This window comes from Lygodium microphyllum, chromosome 30 (genome assembly GCF_053477565.2).
Source record: "Lygodium microphyllum isolate KBCC chromosome 30, Lygodium_microphyllum_v1.1.10, whole genome shotgun sequence".
Classification (NCBI taxonomy): domain Eukaryota; kingdom Viridiplantae; phylum Streptophyta; class Polypodiopsida; order Schizaeales; family Lygodiaceae; genus Lygodium; species Lygodium microphyllum.
The window spans coordinates 1125034-1141764 of NC_141164.1; the positions used below are offsets into that span (position 1 = coordinate 1125034).

General features: G+C 43.6%; 1 protein-coding gene across 1 annotated transcript; it reads right to left on the reverse strand.

Moving 5' to 3' along the window:
* Nucleotides 1-2174: 2174 nt before the first annotated feature.
* On the reverse strand, nt 2175-6489 carry LOC148009478 (alkaline/neutral invertase A, mitochondrial-like). Its single transcript, XM_087673495.1, has 7 exons — nt 6089-6489; nt 4822-5745; nt 4467-4635; nt 4083-4294; nt 3116-3609; nt 2946-2994; nt 2175-2857 (listed from the first exon to the last, which is right to left on the reverse strand). The coding sequence occupies exons 2-7, from the start codon at nt 5572-5574 to the stop codon at nt 2543-2545; spliced, it is 1992 nt and encodes a 663-aa protein (XP_087529621.1). The 5' UTR covers nt 5575-5745; nt 6089-6489; the 3' UTR covers nt 2175-2542.
* Nucleotides 6490-16731: the final 10242 nt, after the last annotated feature.

Here is a 16731-nt window from a genome sequence, read left to right on the forward strand (position 1 = left end):
GGTGTCTTGTAGGTGTAGGTCTCTCCTCCAAACAATGCTTTCAATGGTTCAAGGGAAAAATTTAGAGCAAGCTTGAGAAATGGCAAAAATATCATCTTTCATTAGCTGGAAAGTTAGTGGTAGCCAAGGTGATTTTGTCCTCCTTTACAGTTTTTATGGCCTCAAAATGGTCCCATTTCATCGGACGTCCTAGGAGCAGCTAGAACGGATGGTGAGAGACTTCCTATGAAAGAAAGATATATCCAAAGGCTATGTACAGATACCATGTTCCACTCTTACTACAGATAGGTCAGAGGGAGGATATGGGTTGGACTCTTTTTATCCTAAGGCTCAACGACTAGCACTCTTGACCCTCAGAAGAATTGACACTTATTAACCCTGGGCAGTTCTTCTCAAAAAATGGATTAGTACAGCTAAAATTGATGGCAAAGAATGGCGTGAAGCATCCTGGCATGATATGCTAGGTGGGAATCTGAAGATTAAAATCCCCCAATCCAGAATGGCACAGGACTTGGTACAGTTATGGGACTCTCTCCTGAGTGAAACAAAGCTTCTTCCAAATCCCCAAATGAAAGAGGATGGCTCGCTTTTGCTTAGCATCTAGCTCTACCCCTTTCCCTATGATCCTCCCTTCACACCCTATCATGAGCAACTCAGACTTGCAAGGAAGATGGCCCTTAAAGGATTGAAGTCATGGGCAAATGTATGGGATGTAACCTCCAGCACTTGGAAGGATATTCCTACCATTAGGGACCATTTCAAACTCAGTGAGATAGAACTCCAGGGGCTTGTGAGACTGATGTCACGCCTCAAGCCTGCATTTCCGCTGTCGGGCAAGCCATAGCGTACCCATCTCCTTAAATATCTGGTCACTTATGCAAGCAAAAGAGCCTGGTTTGCCAAGAAGTCTAAGCAAATCCATGGCTCATCTACCTAGGTATTCATGCAAACCTGGTGAAAGAAGTAGTTTCTTCATTCTCGAATGTCTACTTGGAGGAGATGCTTAAGGACTTGGAAAGCCACCAAATCCAATCGATTAAATACCCTCTTGTGGAGGCTGGTACTTAACAAGCTCCCTGTTTAGGCAAGTCTCAATATATTAAGTACTTAAGCTCCCCCCTCTCTGCATGTGGTGTCAAGAGGAGGAAGAGAATATTACCCACCTTTTTCAAGATTGCCATGCAGTTAGACCAGTATGGAGAGCCAGTAGGAAATGGCTAAGAGAGGCCAATCTTAAAGATGCAATCACTATGAAGCTTGCCATGTTTGGTGATTTTGGGCCGCTTGACAAGGCCTCACTATTGGTGCTGGACACCCCAAGAGCAATCACACTCAAGCACATCTAGATGTCTGAGAAACAATGCCATCTTCGGATCAGGAAAGAGGACTACCCCTACTGAGGACATACCTACCATGAAAGATCAGATCATAGTACTTTTGAAGCATATCAGCACCCATTGGGTCTTCCGACTCTTTTGTAAAAAACTAGTTGCTTTGGCCTAATGCCCTGATGCATATCCTTTGTATGCTATAAGTATTTACTATTGATGGAAATTTATCCACACATTTTAAAAAAAGGTCAAGTAGCTTCAGATGTAAACGATGTGTGTAAAAGTCACATTGCTTCAAATATAAAAGTCAAGTACCTTGTAGGTATGGCCATGGATGCATCAAATAAATCATAACTTTTTCCTTTCGATATGCCCATGATGGTGAAAAAAAAAGGGGGAATAAAAAATCGCATGTCAAAGGAGTCAAATCGTTGTGCTCAAAACAAGTTGCTACGAATATTTATTTAAATATGGTATATCATTTACGGTGTATCAACAAACATGTTGCGTTTTTATTAACTTTTAAAAGCTTTGTTGAGGCCTATTAAAAACTGGCATCCTCCATCGGGAGCCTCGGGACGGCATGACTCGTCCGCCCCCCAACAAGGCCGGTGTGTAAAGGAAGATCGATGGGACCCGTGTAAAAGCATCTTCAGGAGTCACCCTCTCAGGTGTAAAGCAAAACAATCAATGGAATCTCGATGACAAGCTCTGAGATTATAAGATAGTTCACTCAGGCTGTGACGTTTAAGATTCATAATGCAGGGAGTGAAGCAGATAATGTCCAAAAGGCAAAGGCACTGCTTGACACATCTGGAAGCAGAGTAAAACAGGACACATGGATGCAAGAATAAATGAATATATATTTGGTTGTAATGTTGAGGTGGGCAGCTAAGCTCATACAGCAAAGGTCCTTGAGAAAAAAATTTAGGACCATACTCCAAATCAGAGCTGATACATATAGGCTCCTCAATAGCTTCCAGAAATGGACCAATAATGGTAGTGAGATGAGATGTGAGCAGCCAAAATTGCTGGACTCATCACACCACAATAAATCAGCGTAGAACTACATTTTGAAACCCCACAAATGGGTTCACATCAATGTGCGTATATCCCTGCTAAAATGACTTGCTCTGCAGGGCCGACTTCGACAATCTTTAAGGCCATGGCGTTATGTACATTTTTTGATACAAGATGTTTTGTACATCAGTTCATGATGAGTGAGTTTTCTGGCTTCTCTTTCTGTGCGGTCCAGAACCAATGGGGCAAGACATTGCCTCAAGTAATGCACGATCTTCTTCAAATGTCAATATTTTGACTGCATCTGGCTTGGCCAACAAGAGTTTGGCCACGAGAAAACCAGCAATTGACCAAGTCTGGTAAAGCCTGGCCTGCTTCCCTATAAATCTACCCGCACGTGTGTCATAATACTCAGGCCAATTGTCTACTGGCAACCTCTTTTCTAGTAGTTTTACAGCATTTTCAGCAAGGTCACCTCTCCCTGCTTTCAAGCAAGCTGCTGTGAACTGTTCCAAATACACATGATCAAGTGAGCAATCAATGAAGACTTCAGGCAACCCATAGCTCCAGAACAAGTTGTAAGCTTCTACTCACCTGCCACACAAGAGTGGGCCAGGAGCCACCATTATGATAAGACCAAGGCCTGCAAGGAAATTCAGAGGTTTAACAAGCAAATCCTACAGAATTGAAGCAGAAATGACAACTATACTCACTAAACATGACTTTCATACGACCTGAGTGAGAAACCAACAACAAATACATACGTGTTTTTAGGGTCACTCCCAGTGATAATGCGCCACTCATCATATTCTAATGCTGGGAAGGCTATCTTTAGTGGCACAGTTCCAATCAAGTCACTCCATCTTTCTTCTATGAGCTTCAAAATACCTTCAGACTGTTCTGGAGTAGCCAAAGATCCAACTATTGCCCATAGATTACCAAGAGAGAAATATCTGAAGTCCATATGAGCAGGTTGCAGATTGCCTATCAAATAGCCACCCTGATCCGGCATCCAATCCACCAGCCAATGAGGAATTTGCTCTGGGTAAATATTGAATTTGTTTACAGCTTCGTGAGAGTACTCTTCAGTCTTGTAACGATATATCTCATTTAGCTTCCGCATGTCAACCCAGTAATGTTCACGGATGTGGTATGACAATGCGCTTAACCTACTGTTCACTGCCAAGACGAGGTCATTTACACCATCGTCCGGAAGAATCATCTCCCTTGCACACCTAAGTGCTGAGTAAAATAGAGACTGCAATTTAAGCCAAAGAAAAGGATCATCAGTACTCAGAAAACAGAACTTCAGTCTACATGCTTTTATGACACAAGAAAAAGACACTACATTATCAAACAACTATCTGACAGATACATGGAAATGGCAATCTATTTACTATCAGTTCTCACTTAAGTTCACCACCCTCGGTCCCCTCTTAATTGCTTTATATTTCCCCAGTTATCCAAAAATGATAAGTTACTAGCCCTGAGTTTTCAGTACATGGTGATAAAAATCGGTCTGTGAGTTTCCGTTTTTGATGAATTCATTATACAGCTTCACCAGCCATTAAAGAAAACAAAAAAGGTCAATCATCAAAACCTTGATTTGTTGTCAGGTTTGTGCAACAATGCAAACAAAACTATACATGCCTAGACACACTAAATTATCCTGCATACAGCAGGAAAATACAGCCTAGAATCTTTGAAAGCAGAGATCGACCAAATACATACCTGTATTTCAAGGGGATGCCCGTGTATACCCATGCGTCGGTCAATCATGCATGAGCCATCTGTGACTAGCAGAGTAGGGAACATATCAAAGCCATCTGCTAAGCATAGCTTTAGTATCAGCTTTATACCGGTTTGTACATCTACTCGTTCCTGCAAAGAATAATCGCCTGTGTGTTTGCAATAAGCTCTCAAAAGAATGATCCACCACAACCCTGCGAAGAAATGAGAAACAAATCCTCAGATAATGGGCTTATAAGATAATTGGATACAGAGCATTTCACAACACAGTTCATGATGTCTACATGATCACCCTAAATTTTACTTAATCAACCAACCAAACAAGCCAACCTCAGTGGCATGTTGCTAAACAGCCAGACGTGATACCTGAGTCAACTGGAGCTACCCTTCCAATTGCAGCCTCCCCAAAGTCTGGATCTAAAACCTCCTCTATAGCATTACCATCATGCCCTTCTGCTTGTACAGTTCGTACTTTGAAGCTTGCAGGCATCAATCCCCGTCCAGGACTATAGCAATCAACAGTTTTCTCCCAGCTCTGCCACGCAACAAAAGGGCAGATTCTCAAAAAGAGTAAGAGCATATGTAGGAACCAGACTGACCTCTAGCCATGCCAGACCTAACCTATCACCCACAACCCTGCCAGAGGAAATCAGACAGATACAAATAGCATTTTGTAAGAAAGCTTCACATTAATGGGGCCTGTCAGCAGTTGAAACATCACCTGCAGTTGTAGAGTGTGTAGCAGGAAGTTACGGACGATGTCGGACTCGCCCTTCAAGAGAAATGCCAGGGCTGAAGGAACAAAATCTCGAATAAAGACTTGATCGTAGTTCAGGGGTGTCAAATCAGTGGGGTCATTTGCAGCAAGTGTTCCAACAGGGTGGCCACAGTAATTTACTACAGCAGCTCTCAAAAGCTTCCAAGCCCCTTCTTCAATGGCATCCTCATCCTGTTTCTCTTGGCTTTTCAATGGTGGTCTCTCATCAGTACCATCATTGTCATGAAGCTTTTCAGGCTGTGGACACTCAACAGTAGCCTGTTCACCGGTAATCCACAGGGGACTAACAGTCAAGCTGGGCAAATAGAAACTTTCTGACCTAGGCTCTTCCAACATAGAAAAGTTGAACTGCTCCAGCTCCCGCCCTTTAGTGGCTTCAGAGTAGGCGGCACTGGGAAAGGCACTTCCATTTCTGCTTCCTTGATCTGCTTCGGATCTGATCTTATTATATTTCTTATGGCCCTTTTGCTTGTGTAGCTTACACACTTTGATGGCAAAGGGCAAACGAACAGAGTACCTTGAAGCACCATATGAGAGAGCCTTCTGCAAACGACCATGCTCTAAAAGGCAAGCTTGGGTTACAGCAAAAGCACTCCTGCAACGGGCTATACTAGCAGGTGATCGTCCAACCCTCCGATTACAACCTGAGCTGGGCGTGGCATCAAGTCTGGCTCTTGATAACAGACAATTATCCATAGAAACTGCTTCGGACAAATGTTTTTATGTGTCTGTTGTGGCAGGCAACGGCAATTTGCCGGATAATATTGTCAATCCTTGACCTTCTCAAGGGACAAAGAGTATTAATGCTAACTTTAGCGGAAATGCTCTGTGCAGAGATTGCTATCAGGCCAATGCAAGATGAGAAATCTGCAAATGTAGAGTCTTCAATTAAAGAAATGCAGAGAATTTGTGTACAGACAAACACCAACAAACAGCACTGTGACAACCTTCATTCAAAAGACAATTGCATTTCTAGAACGCATGCAATGGACTATGTACGGACGAAGCTTCACTGCTCTGTGGAGAGATCGCAGATCCCAAAAGCATAGAGACATCAAGCCTCACAAAATTAGGCGATCGCTCTGACAACATAATATTCTAAACGGCTAAGCGACTAAATATAACAGAACATTCGAAATGGCTAAGCAAAACATCCTATGACTTCCTATCCTTCAAACGACAGGCAATCAAGGCCAAATATGAGAGTTACCTGGTATGAAGAAAGGCCGAGTGCTTCGTTCCGTGAAGAAGAGCTTCTCGATGGGAGGTATGCAGTTTGACGATGAAGGGAGCAGGAAGCGGGGTGTACAGAGTCGAGGCAGAGGAGCTAGGGTTTGGCTCTGGAGAGGCTGGCTTGAGCCAGCTGTTCTGCAGGCCTGGGGCTAGGGATTAGGACCTGAGAGGGGTCTCTGACGGTTTGTATTTGGGGGGGTGGGAGAGGAAGTGTGTGTGTGTGTGTGTGTGTGTGTGTGTGTGTGATCTGATTTTCTCTTCAGAAGTTCAGAACAGCAGAGACTGCCAGGAAGGAAGAGAAAGGAGAAGGCTCCCTAGATGCTAAATAGTGTAAAAGGGCAGTTGGATGGAGTGATGGGCTCCACTGGCCCTCCTACGTGTCGCTACCTAATTGGCTGAGGCTACCTCTCCACCGACCAGGCAGCGCATCAAGAGTTTTATATTGGTTCTGGTTTTTGGGGTGTTGGTGTTTTGCTTGGCGGGGACTCGGGGAGGGCGTCTGCTGACCTGTCGCCAATCTCCCTTCAGGAAGATTTTGCGTGGCTCTGGCGTTCCCTGCTGACTTGGCCCGACAGCAGAGAGAGGCAAAGAGACAGAGAGACGTCATGGCGCAGCGCGCTTTTTATCCGAGCCGAGTCGTCCTCTATCCAGCCCTACCTATTTCAACACGTTTCCTTTTTAAAGTTGATATGTCTCATCGGATCGCCTCAACGCTCAAAACTCAAAAACCTTTCTTCATGATGTCATCTGTCTCCCCCCCCCCCCCCGCCCAAAAAAGGCACCAAGCGCCGGCGATTTTTGATGTGCCAATTTCCCATTTTGAAGGTTACAGCGAAAAAAAAATCTATTAGGCCTAGTGCAATATTTTCTCTTCTTTTAATGCAAGATTACCACCTTTCTTTAAAAAAACAAGATTTTTGGACCTTGCCATGTAAAAAGACTCGGAGGTTACACATCGAGAGCAAACCTTGCCCACCCAAAAATTTGAAGGGCCGTCTTGACACATGACAAAATCACATAAGCGTCGGATTTTACGGACCATGGACACATTTGGACGGGCATATTCCCTTCCCATCCCAATAGAGACGAAATTTTTGTAAAACATCAAACGTATTTAATCGGATTTAAGCTCATGCCATAAAGTTGAGAGTTAATTGGCTATACCACTAAACCATGGCGCACTTTGTGATAAAGTCTGGGTGTTCTAGTGTGTAAAGATAGTGCACCCAGTATTTGGAATTTTGTAAAGGAGAGGAGCTGGGAGAGAGAAAGAGGAGAGAGAAGACTGCAAAGAAGAAGAAGAAGAAGAGCAGAAGAGAGAGAAAGACAATTACGAGAAGAGAGAAAGACTAGAAATAGAGAGAGAGACTAGAAGAGAGGGAAGGAAGACATGGAAGCTTGGAGAGCAAGGTGAAGGAGAAAGAAGACTTATATATTTATCAGATAATGAAAAATTAAGTCTCTCTCACCTTATATACCAGCCAGTGTAGCTAGTATTTCCCCGTTATTAAATCCCCCTCTCTTACATTCCATCCCCATCCGAAGGTTTTTGCCCTCAAAAACAATTTAGGAACGTGTGGTAACTGGGAGGGGCCGATCAGAGTACTACTCTATGGCATTATTACAAGGGTATACTAATGAATAAAGAGGTATTATTGTGTATGATGGGCTATGGGATATGTATGATGCATGGACCTTATTGGGAAGTTATAAACATGAGTTTTTGACCCAAATTTTTGGAGTAAATACGGGCTGCAGACAGTGGACAACATGCTGTTTACTACAGGACCCTGCTGTAGTAAATCTATCATAACTTTCTGTGGGAGACTCCGAACAAGGTATGCTATACATCAAAACAGATCTCTCAAGAAGTACTTTCAGCCCATGTATGGTGTGCTTTGCTGTCCGTAGTGCAGAAAAAAAAACTGCTTTAAAACAGAGTGCTATCTGCAGTCTATCTGGGGGAAAATAGGGCCATAGTTAGCTAGATTTCAGCCAAATCTGCTTCTAAAAGGTATGGGAACTCTTCCAAAACTGAAGCTGGCCTCCAAGAAGCTTCCTCAAGTGGTAAACCTTGCCACTTAATCAAGTATTCCATGATCGAGCGAGAGCGAAGTCTCTTTTCCCTCTGTCCTATGACTTTTTCGAGTATGTATTGAATGATGCATCTATTGGTGGGAGTTCCTCAACATAGTCCACGGCTGAGTCATTGAAGGGCTTCAACTGACTCACATGGAAGACATTATGGATCTTTGTAGATGGGGGTAATGCCAATAGATATGCCAAGTCTCCCACTCTCTTGATAATCCGGTATGGTCCATAGAACCTGTGTGCCAACTTATTGCTAGACCCATCTTTAAGGGAGGCATATCGCGACTTAGGTACTTTCAAGAGCACTAAATTCCCATCTTGGAACTCCACATCCCATCTTTTGTCATCAGCATAAAGCTTCATTTGATCTTGGGCTCTCTTCAAGTTAGCTTTACACTGCTGAAGTAAGGCCTGCATTCTCTCCAATTCTTCCTTGCTTTGTGGATTTATTTTATCATTGAAGATCACCACAGGAAGGGGCACCCTATAGCCATACAAGGCCTCGAAAGGTGAAACTCCAATGTTAGCATGTGTGGAGTTATTATAGGCAAACTCAGCCAAGTGCAACCATGAGTCCCAAGCATGTTGCACATAATGACAAAAATGCCTCAAGTAAGTTTCCAGCCATTTGTTGACCCTTTCTGTCTGACCATCTGTCTGTGGATGGTAAGCAGTGTGGAAGGTGCTAACTGAGTGCCCATAGAGCTGAAAACTGCCCGCCAAAAGTTACTCATAAACTTAGCATCTCGGTCATGCACAATGACCTGTGGTAAGCCATACAATTTGAAAACATATTCTATGAATTGGCTGGCTACTTGAGAAGCATTATACTGAGTCTTTGTGGGAATGAAATGGGCTACCTTTGTGAGTCTGTCCACAATTACATAGATGCTGTCCCAACCTTTCTTGGTCACCGGTAGGCCGGTGATGAAGTCCATAGTGATGTGTGTCCACTTGCCTTCAGGCATAGGCAATGGTTGAAGTAGACCATCTGGTTTTAAGATGTTGTCCTTGTTTTGCTGACAAGGCACGCAGCCCAAGACAAAGTCTTTCACATCTTTCCAAAGGCCCTTCCAGTAAAAGCTTTTAGCAATTTTGTCATAGGTCTTAAAGACTCCTAAATGACCAGCTATGGGAGCTGAATGCATCTCTTGCATGAGTTTCTGCTTGAATGGGGAGGTATGAGGGATGGCAATTCGGCCATTATACCATAAAAGCCCATTTTTCAGCTGATATGAAGAGTTTTCCACACATTGTCCTTGCTGTGATTTCTGAAATGCATTGCTAAAATCAGCATCTAGTAGGTAAGCTTCCTGAAGCTCATGTATCCAATCACTGTGTAATTCCATGATAGCAGAGACTTTACATGCCCACATTCTAGACAGGGAATCAGCCACCCACTACATTGTCCTTCACACGAGTGTGGGTGATGTCAAAGTCATAGTTTTGTAAGGTGGCTACCCATCTCCTTTGCTTCGAAGTCAGATTTGACTGAGACAAGAAGTACTTGAGTACTCTATGGTCGCTTTTCACTCTAAATCGGCTGCCATACAAATAGTGATGCCATTTCTTGATGGCATGAAGAATGGCTAGCATTTCCTGATCATAGACATTCATAACCCTCTCATTTTCAGCCAGCTTTCGGCTCTCAAACCCTATGAACCCATGTTCTTGCAGCAAAACTGCACCAATTCCTCTCCCACTGGCATCGCATTGAATGGTGAATTCCCTAGAAAAATCAAGGCATGCCAATATAGGGACTGAAGTAAGCAAATCTTTCAGCTGATTAAAGCTTCTATTTGCCAATGCATCCCAGAAAAATGCTTCTTTCTTCAGCCTATTAGTGAGAGGGGCTGCAATAGTGGCATAGTGCCGAATGAATCTGTGGTAAAATGAGGAGAGACCCAAGAATCCTCTCAAGGAGGTAGTATTTGCAGGTTTTGGCCAATCTCTGACACACTGCACTTTCTTTGGGTCAGCTCTAATGCTTGCTTCACTGACAATGTGTCCCAAGTACTCAACCTTAGTCTGCATGAACGAACACTTTGTCTCCTTAGCAAAGAGTCTATGCTGTCTAAGTATATCAAATATCTACCTCATATGCATAAGGTGAGCTTCCTTTGAGCGACTATAAATGAGGATGTCATCAAAAAATACCAATACAAATTTGAATAAGTAAGGCTGAAGTATTTTGTTCATGAGGCTCTGAAACGTGGTTGGTGCATTAGTCAAGCCAAAGGGCATGACTAAGAAGTGGTAAAGCCCACGATTGGTCCTGAATGCAGTCTTTATCTCATCCCCTTCGCGCATGCGTATCTAATGGTAGCCGGACCTCAAATCAATCTTTGTGAAATACTTGGCTCCCTTCAACTCATCTAACAAGTCATCCACCCTAGGAATAGGATATCTATTTTTGATAGTGATCTTATTCAGATCTCTGTAATCAATGCACATCCTGAAAGTGCCATCTTTCTTTTTGACCAGCAAGATAGGTGATACGAAAGGGGATGAGCTAGGCTCAATAAATCCCATGTCTACTAAATCTTTGACCTGCTTGGCCACTTCTTCTCTTTCACATTTGGACAGCCTGTAAGGGGGTTTATTGACCGGCTTGGAATGGGGCTCCAAATCAATGGGATGATCAACCACTCTCTTGGGAGGTAATGCTGTAGGTAGCTGAAACAAGTCACCATACTCCACAAGTAGAGCCTTAAGGGTTGAATTATCCTGCATTTTCCAGGACTGATCTGTGTTTTCCTTGTTTAATTGTAGCACAAAAATCTGGGGGCATTTCTTGAACTCTTTCTTGAGCTGCTTGGCTGTAATAAGCTGAAATTCACTGTTGTTTTTAATTCCCTACAAGTGAACAAGCTGTCCAGCCCTGAAAAACTGCATGTACAGCAATGAAAAATCCATGGAAATGGTGGCCAAAGTTTTCAGCCAATCGCAGCCCAACACAATGTTTATCGGCCCCATATTGAGTGCAATCAAATCCACTTTATGCTCATAATTTTCAGCAAGCTTAATAGGTACAGTTGAGAATACATGAGCACTAATTTTCTCACTCCTGTTGGCCACTTGCACCCTCATTGGTTGCTGTAAATCAGAGACAAAACATTTCAGCCTGTCCATGACTGCTCTATTTATGAAACTATGTGTGCTACCACTATCTACCAAGACAAATACATCTTTCCTGTGAATCTTGCCTTGAAGACAAAGAGTGTTGGGGCTCTTAGATCTTGTCCAAGCATTGAGGGAGATAGTACAAACAGTGGCAGCAGCATGTGAATCATTCTTATCACCCATATTCACATCCACATGACCGCCGAGGTCAAATGGGAAGGTGTCAGTCGGGTCAAAGAATTCTTCTTCCCACATTCCTCTTCAATCTCATCATTTTCAGCCGTGATTGCAAAGGCACTAGCATCCTCATGATCCTCATCTGATTCATAAAAGACTAACATGCTATGTACCCTTGCTTTTGCATTCCTATAAGCACATTTAGATGCATGCTCGGCTGTATACTTTTCCCCACATTTAAAGCAAAGTCATTTTTCTTTCCTCTCTTTGTAGAGGTCCATCGAGATAGAGCGTTGACCATCAAAAGCTGAGACATTTTTCCCCTTGCTATCCCCTTGTCTATTTTTAGCTCTCCCTTGGTTTGCAGTCCTAAAATTACTGTTTTGCCTAGAGGCATTAAAGGTGGGGTATGTGGGGATCTTCAAGGTACTAAATGGCATATTTCCACCACCATAACCTGCTCCAAACTGCCCGGGTCTTACAGCACTTCTTTGCTGCCCAAAATGTGACTACATAGGTCCTGTTTGCTGCCCAAACAGTGGCTGAGATGCCTCTCTTTGCTGCGCATGCTGAAATGAAGCATCGCGGTGGTACTTACGAGAGTACCTCTCAGCCAACTCAATAGCTTTGAACAAATCTAATGGGCTTTGGGCTGAAACATCAGCCGAGAGTTGGGGATCCAAACCATAAATGTATTTGTGAAGCTTTGCATCGTCACTAATGGACTCAACATACATTGTGAGATTGAGGAATTGGTTTGTGTAGTCACGCACCGTCATCCCACGTTGCTCTAAACTATACCATTGCCTTGCAAGCTTCTCCTTCTCAACCAGAGATACAAAGACTTGAATCACAAGGGCTTTGAATGCATCTCAAGTGTCAACAAGCTGCTGATTTTCCCTCTTTATGTACCACCACCACGTATGGACAAAGCCCTCTAAGTGTATCGTGGCAAAGTGTATCTTTTGATCATCATTTATTGGCATTATGTCAAAGTAGTCTTCAAGCTTCGAGAGCCATTCTTCCAATTCAGCTGGGAAGGATGACTGGCCATTGAACTTTGAGAAAATGATCTTGACTCTCAACTCCCTTTCATGGTTGGGGGGCTGTCCCATATACCCAAAATGGGGCTGATCCATTGGGTTGCCAAGAAATGACCCATTGTTTGAGTGATTCCTTCCAAAAGATGGCTGAGCACGCATAGGTGGCATGGGCACGGTTGGTGGCTGAGAATTACTTCTTATCCCATTATTTGTGGGCTCTTCATGCCTTTGTGAGGGCTCTCCTTGTTCAAAGCTGATGTTGAGAATGTCCATTCTTCCCAAAATACCTTGGGTACTTGCATAGGCTGCATTTACGGGTGGAATGGTCACTCTTTCAGCTTGCATGCTTGGTCTATCCTCTTTTTCCTTGCCTTTTATTTGGGACTCCATTCACATTGAGAACTTGACTGCAAGTGCTTCCATGCTAGAAGTCATTTGGCGCATTTCTGTCACCATTTGAGCTTGACCTTCCATTATTTCCCTATGCCTCTCCGCATGTCTAGTCTCGTGTGAGCTGAGGGTATGATTGAGTGCACTAAGACTTTCCATGGAGTGGGAGAGGTCTTCCTCTTCAACCTCAAAGTTGGTGTCATCCCTCGGGGTGCGTGCATCCCTTATTTGTTGTTGAACATCTTCATTTTCTTTGTTTTTCCCCCTGTTACCTGCCATGCCTAGGTGTAGTCCCGTGAGACCACCTGTCACTGTTTTGGCTATAACTAGAGCTAGAAAACTCCGATTGACTTACTTTTTTGTTCAAAACGGAGGCAGCAATGCCCTCTTCGAGATGAGCATATGCACATGTTCCCAGGTTTTATAAATAACTTTATGTAATTAGAAATGTGGGACTGTTCTGTGCAGTCCAGTACCTTGTCCACACCTAGGAAAGGCCTGTTATGGGCTGTAGGTACTTTGTATGCTCCAAGTGGGTATCCAAAACTGAATAGAGTTCTTGGCAAGGCCTGAAGGTACTCTCCAAGGTCAGCATCTCAATTCTTGGGAGTGGCAACACCTCTGCAAGTGCAAGCGATTTCTCCAGCACTCTGAAACAGTCACAAGAGGGCTAAAATTGGGTTCTCCTTCTATTGCACTGTGGGATTCACTATTTGCTTGGCATCATGCATCACTTGAGAACCCTTTAGTATGTTTGGCATCACTTCAGCATTACTGAGCACGAGAATAAGCATTTCCATGACCATATCAACAAGGTAGGCTCTCATACATGCATAATCACTGCCATTACTATATACATGACTGCATAGGTGTATCCAATGATACATACATCCATCTTCAACCCAAGTAAGGCAATGCATTCCCATACATCACTGCATATATGGCTACATGCATATCTAAGGGTACATTTGCTGAGGTACATCCATATACACAAGAGTGTGTCATGTCATAGTCATCAAAATTCCATCATGCCAAGTCCATTTGTCAATTTTCCCAAGAAGTACCTGCACATGCAAACGAGTTTTGGGCTTCGGATCACCAGGAGGTGGGCAAAGTTCCCCCCGGGCCGGGTTGTGCACCCTTTCAGGGTCTTTGATGCCAAGGGGGGGTCACCCCTCTTTTGTCTTGCCACCTCGCCTGGCATCGGGCTTTTCCTCACCCAGAATATACATGGCAGACATTTATTAATTAAACACCCAGCATGAGATGCACTTTAGGAATCAAAATTTTGGGCTTTTCATGAAGTGCATGGAATTGGAATGGGGAATAGGGATAGAGAGCTTACCAGCAGTGACTCACTGCCTATTCACTCTTATACAATGGATTTCTTAATCAATTCTTGGCTCAGCCAATTCACAAGAAGCCAAACGGGTTATGGGGAAGCAAAAATATAATCTCAATGAAGCATCAACATGAGTAAAATCCATTCCAATGCCATAAGATCAAAGGGGAATGACTGAGATTAATATTCAGCATGCATATAATGTTTGGGACTCCTATTACCTACTTGGACCCATACATTCTCTCAAACAAGTGGATAGGATGTAACAAGAGGCTTAAATGGAGAGAATGAGAGCCAAGAATCGGTTACCTTGAGTCGTTTGAAGAAGAAGGCAGCCACTAATGCCACTTCAGTCCTTCATGCGAGCTCCAATTTGATCCCACATGCTCCATAGCTCCAAAATGGTTGTGCTCCATCAAGAAAGGATGAAGTCAAGCTTGGGGAAGAAGGATTCTTCCATGGGGAAAGGGTATTGCTTGCATAGACTGATCAAGGGGGTGATTCCTTCCAAATGAGCACTCCATAATGCCTTCTTGCTTCCAAGAAGCCTTCAAATCTTGAGAATGAGATCCAATGTGGCTATACCTTGGGGGTAGGATGGCTCAGGACCTTCCCATGAAGAGCTCTTGCTGAAATTGAAGCTCTACTTCCATAGCCATGGCTGCCCACAAGTGCATGTCTTCAAATCTTGCTTCTAATCTTCTTCCTGTGCTTCTTGAGCTAGGCTTGAAGAGGGACTCCCGGGACCAAGAAAAGACCAAAATCTTCAAGATTTTTGAGCTTGATGCCAAGCTTCCATGGCTGCCATGGACTGCACAAGATCAGGGTTTCTTGAAGTGGGAAGAGGAGTCCAAGAATATGAGAAGGAAGCCTTCAATCTTGACCAAGGGACTTGCCAAGAGCTGGGAGTGAGACCCAGGGAGGAGAGGAGGGCTGGGGTGCTGTCCATCAGGCCAGGAAGCAGCCTGTTTTTTGTGCTGCAAATTATGGGGCTGCTCCTGGAGGGTTGGGGATGACCACCCAGCTCAGCCCTGCTTGATCTGTGGCTCTTGAGCTTCAGAGATGGAAGGGGAAGGCCTGATGCTTCATGGAAGAAGGGGGAGAGCAACATTTGGGCTTGGTTTCCTCCATGGGAGCTTGCAGGAAGCTTGTGGAAGGAGGAGAGAGAAGACCGTCCCTGAAAAGTAACCCCAACTAGACTTTCTTCTAACTCTTGTGACCACGGTTACTAAGAGTTTACCTTCAAAATGGGCCAAAAATGACCCACGAGTTGCCAAAGTCGGTCTTCTTCCCTCCAAACTTGGTCCAAGCCACCATTAATGCTCCTACCTGCAGTCCTTGTGGTCCAGAAGTCTTTGGGAACTCCCCTACTACTCCATGTACTATGTACCTGTGACTCAAAATTTCATGTGACTAGAAAATTGTAACTAGGTAAAATGAGAGACTAACTGGGACCAAGAACCTAGGCTCTGATGCCAATTGTCAAGGAGAGGAACTGGGAGAGAGAAAGACGAGATAGAAGACTGTAGAGAAGAAGAAGAAGAAGAGCAGAAGAGAGAGAAAGATAGTTATGAGGAGAGAGAAAGACTAGAAATAGAGAGAGAAAGACTAGAAGGGAGGGAAGGAAGACGTGGAAGCTTGGAGAGCAAGGTGAAGGAGAAAGAAGACTTGTATATTTATCAGATAATAAAAAATTAAGTCTCTCTCACCTTATATACCAGCCAGTATAGCTAGTATTTTCCCATTATTAAATCCCCCTCTCTTACAAATTTGTAGACTAGCCGGGCAGGGAGCTAGCGGTGTGTAACCTCCCTAAAGTCACAAACCCCACCTACAACTTGGTCCCCACCTATAGAGAAGAGAAAATCAATGCTAGAGCTAGCGTAGCTCAGGTCAAACCCAAAGTATTCCTCAACTCTATAGCCAATCTCCTTGATCAGAACCTCTCCCCTATCAAAACAGGGGACACAATAGAAGAACTCAAAAAAGAGAAAACACATGGGCTTGATGGTTTTCCTAGTGAATTCTTCAAAGAATTCAAAGAAATCCTTATCCCCCCACTCCCAAATGTTTGGAGGGAGTTTGTTAGATTCGGTGTCCTCCCCCATTGCATTAATGCATGGGTCATCAAACTCATTCACAAGAGAGATGACAAATCCCTACTTGGCAATTGGAGACCCATTACATGCTTAACTTCAACATGCAAAATCTTCACCAAAGTGCTGGCTAGATGAATTGATGGACATCTTGATAAATGGATTAGAAGAAAGCAGAAGAGCTTTATCAATAGGAGATTTATCCTTGATGCAATTATTGCCCTTTGGGAAGGGATGGACTATGCCCAAGGAGATTTATCCTCGATGCAATTATTGCCCTTTGGGAAGGGATGGACTATGCCCAAGGATTTAAACAAGATTTTATTTTTTTCAAGATTGACTTTGATAAGGCAAATGA

Excerpts from the sequence above, each read along its gene's own strand:
- LOC148009478 (XM_087673495.1), bottom strand. The coding sequence starts at position 5,574 with ATGGATAATTGTCTGTTATCAAGAGCCAGACTTGATGCCACGCCCAGC. Across the intron at positions 3,610-4,082 it reads GGCATCCCCTTGAAATACAG|TCTCTATTTTACTCAGCACT; the intron begins GTATGTATTTGG and ends CTTAAATTGCAG. Across the intron at positions 2,995-3,115 it reads GGGAGTGACCCTAAAAACAC|GCCTTGGTCTTATCATAATG; the intron begins GTATGTATTTGT and ends ATTTCCTTGCAG.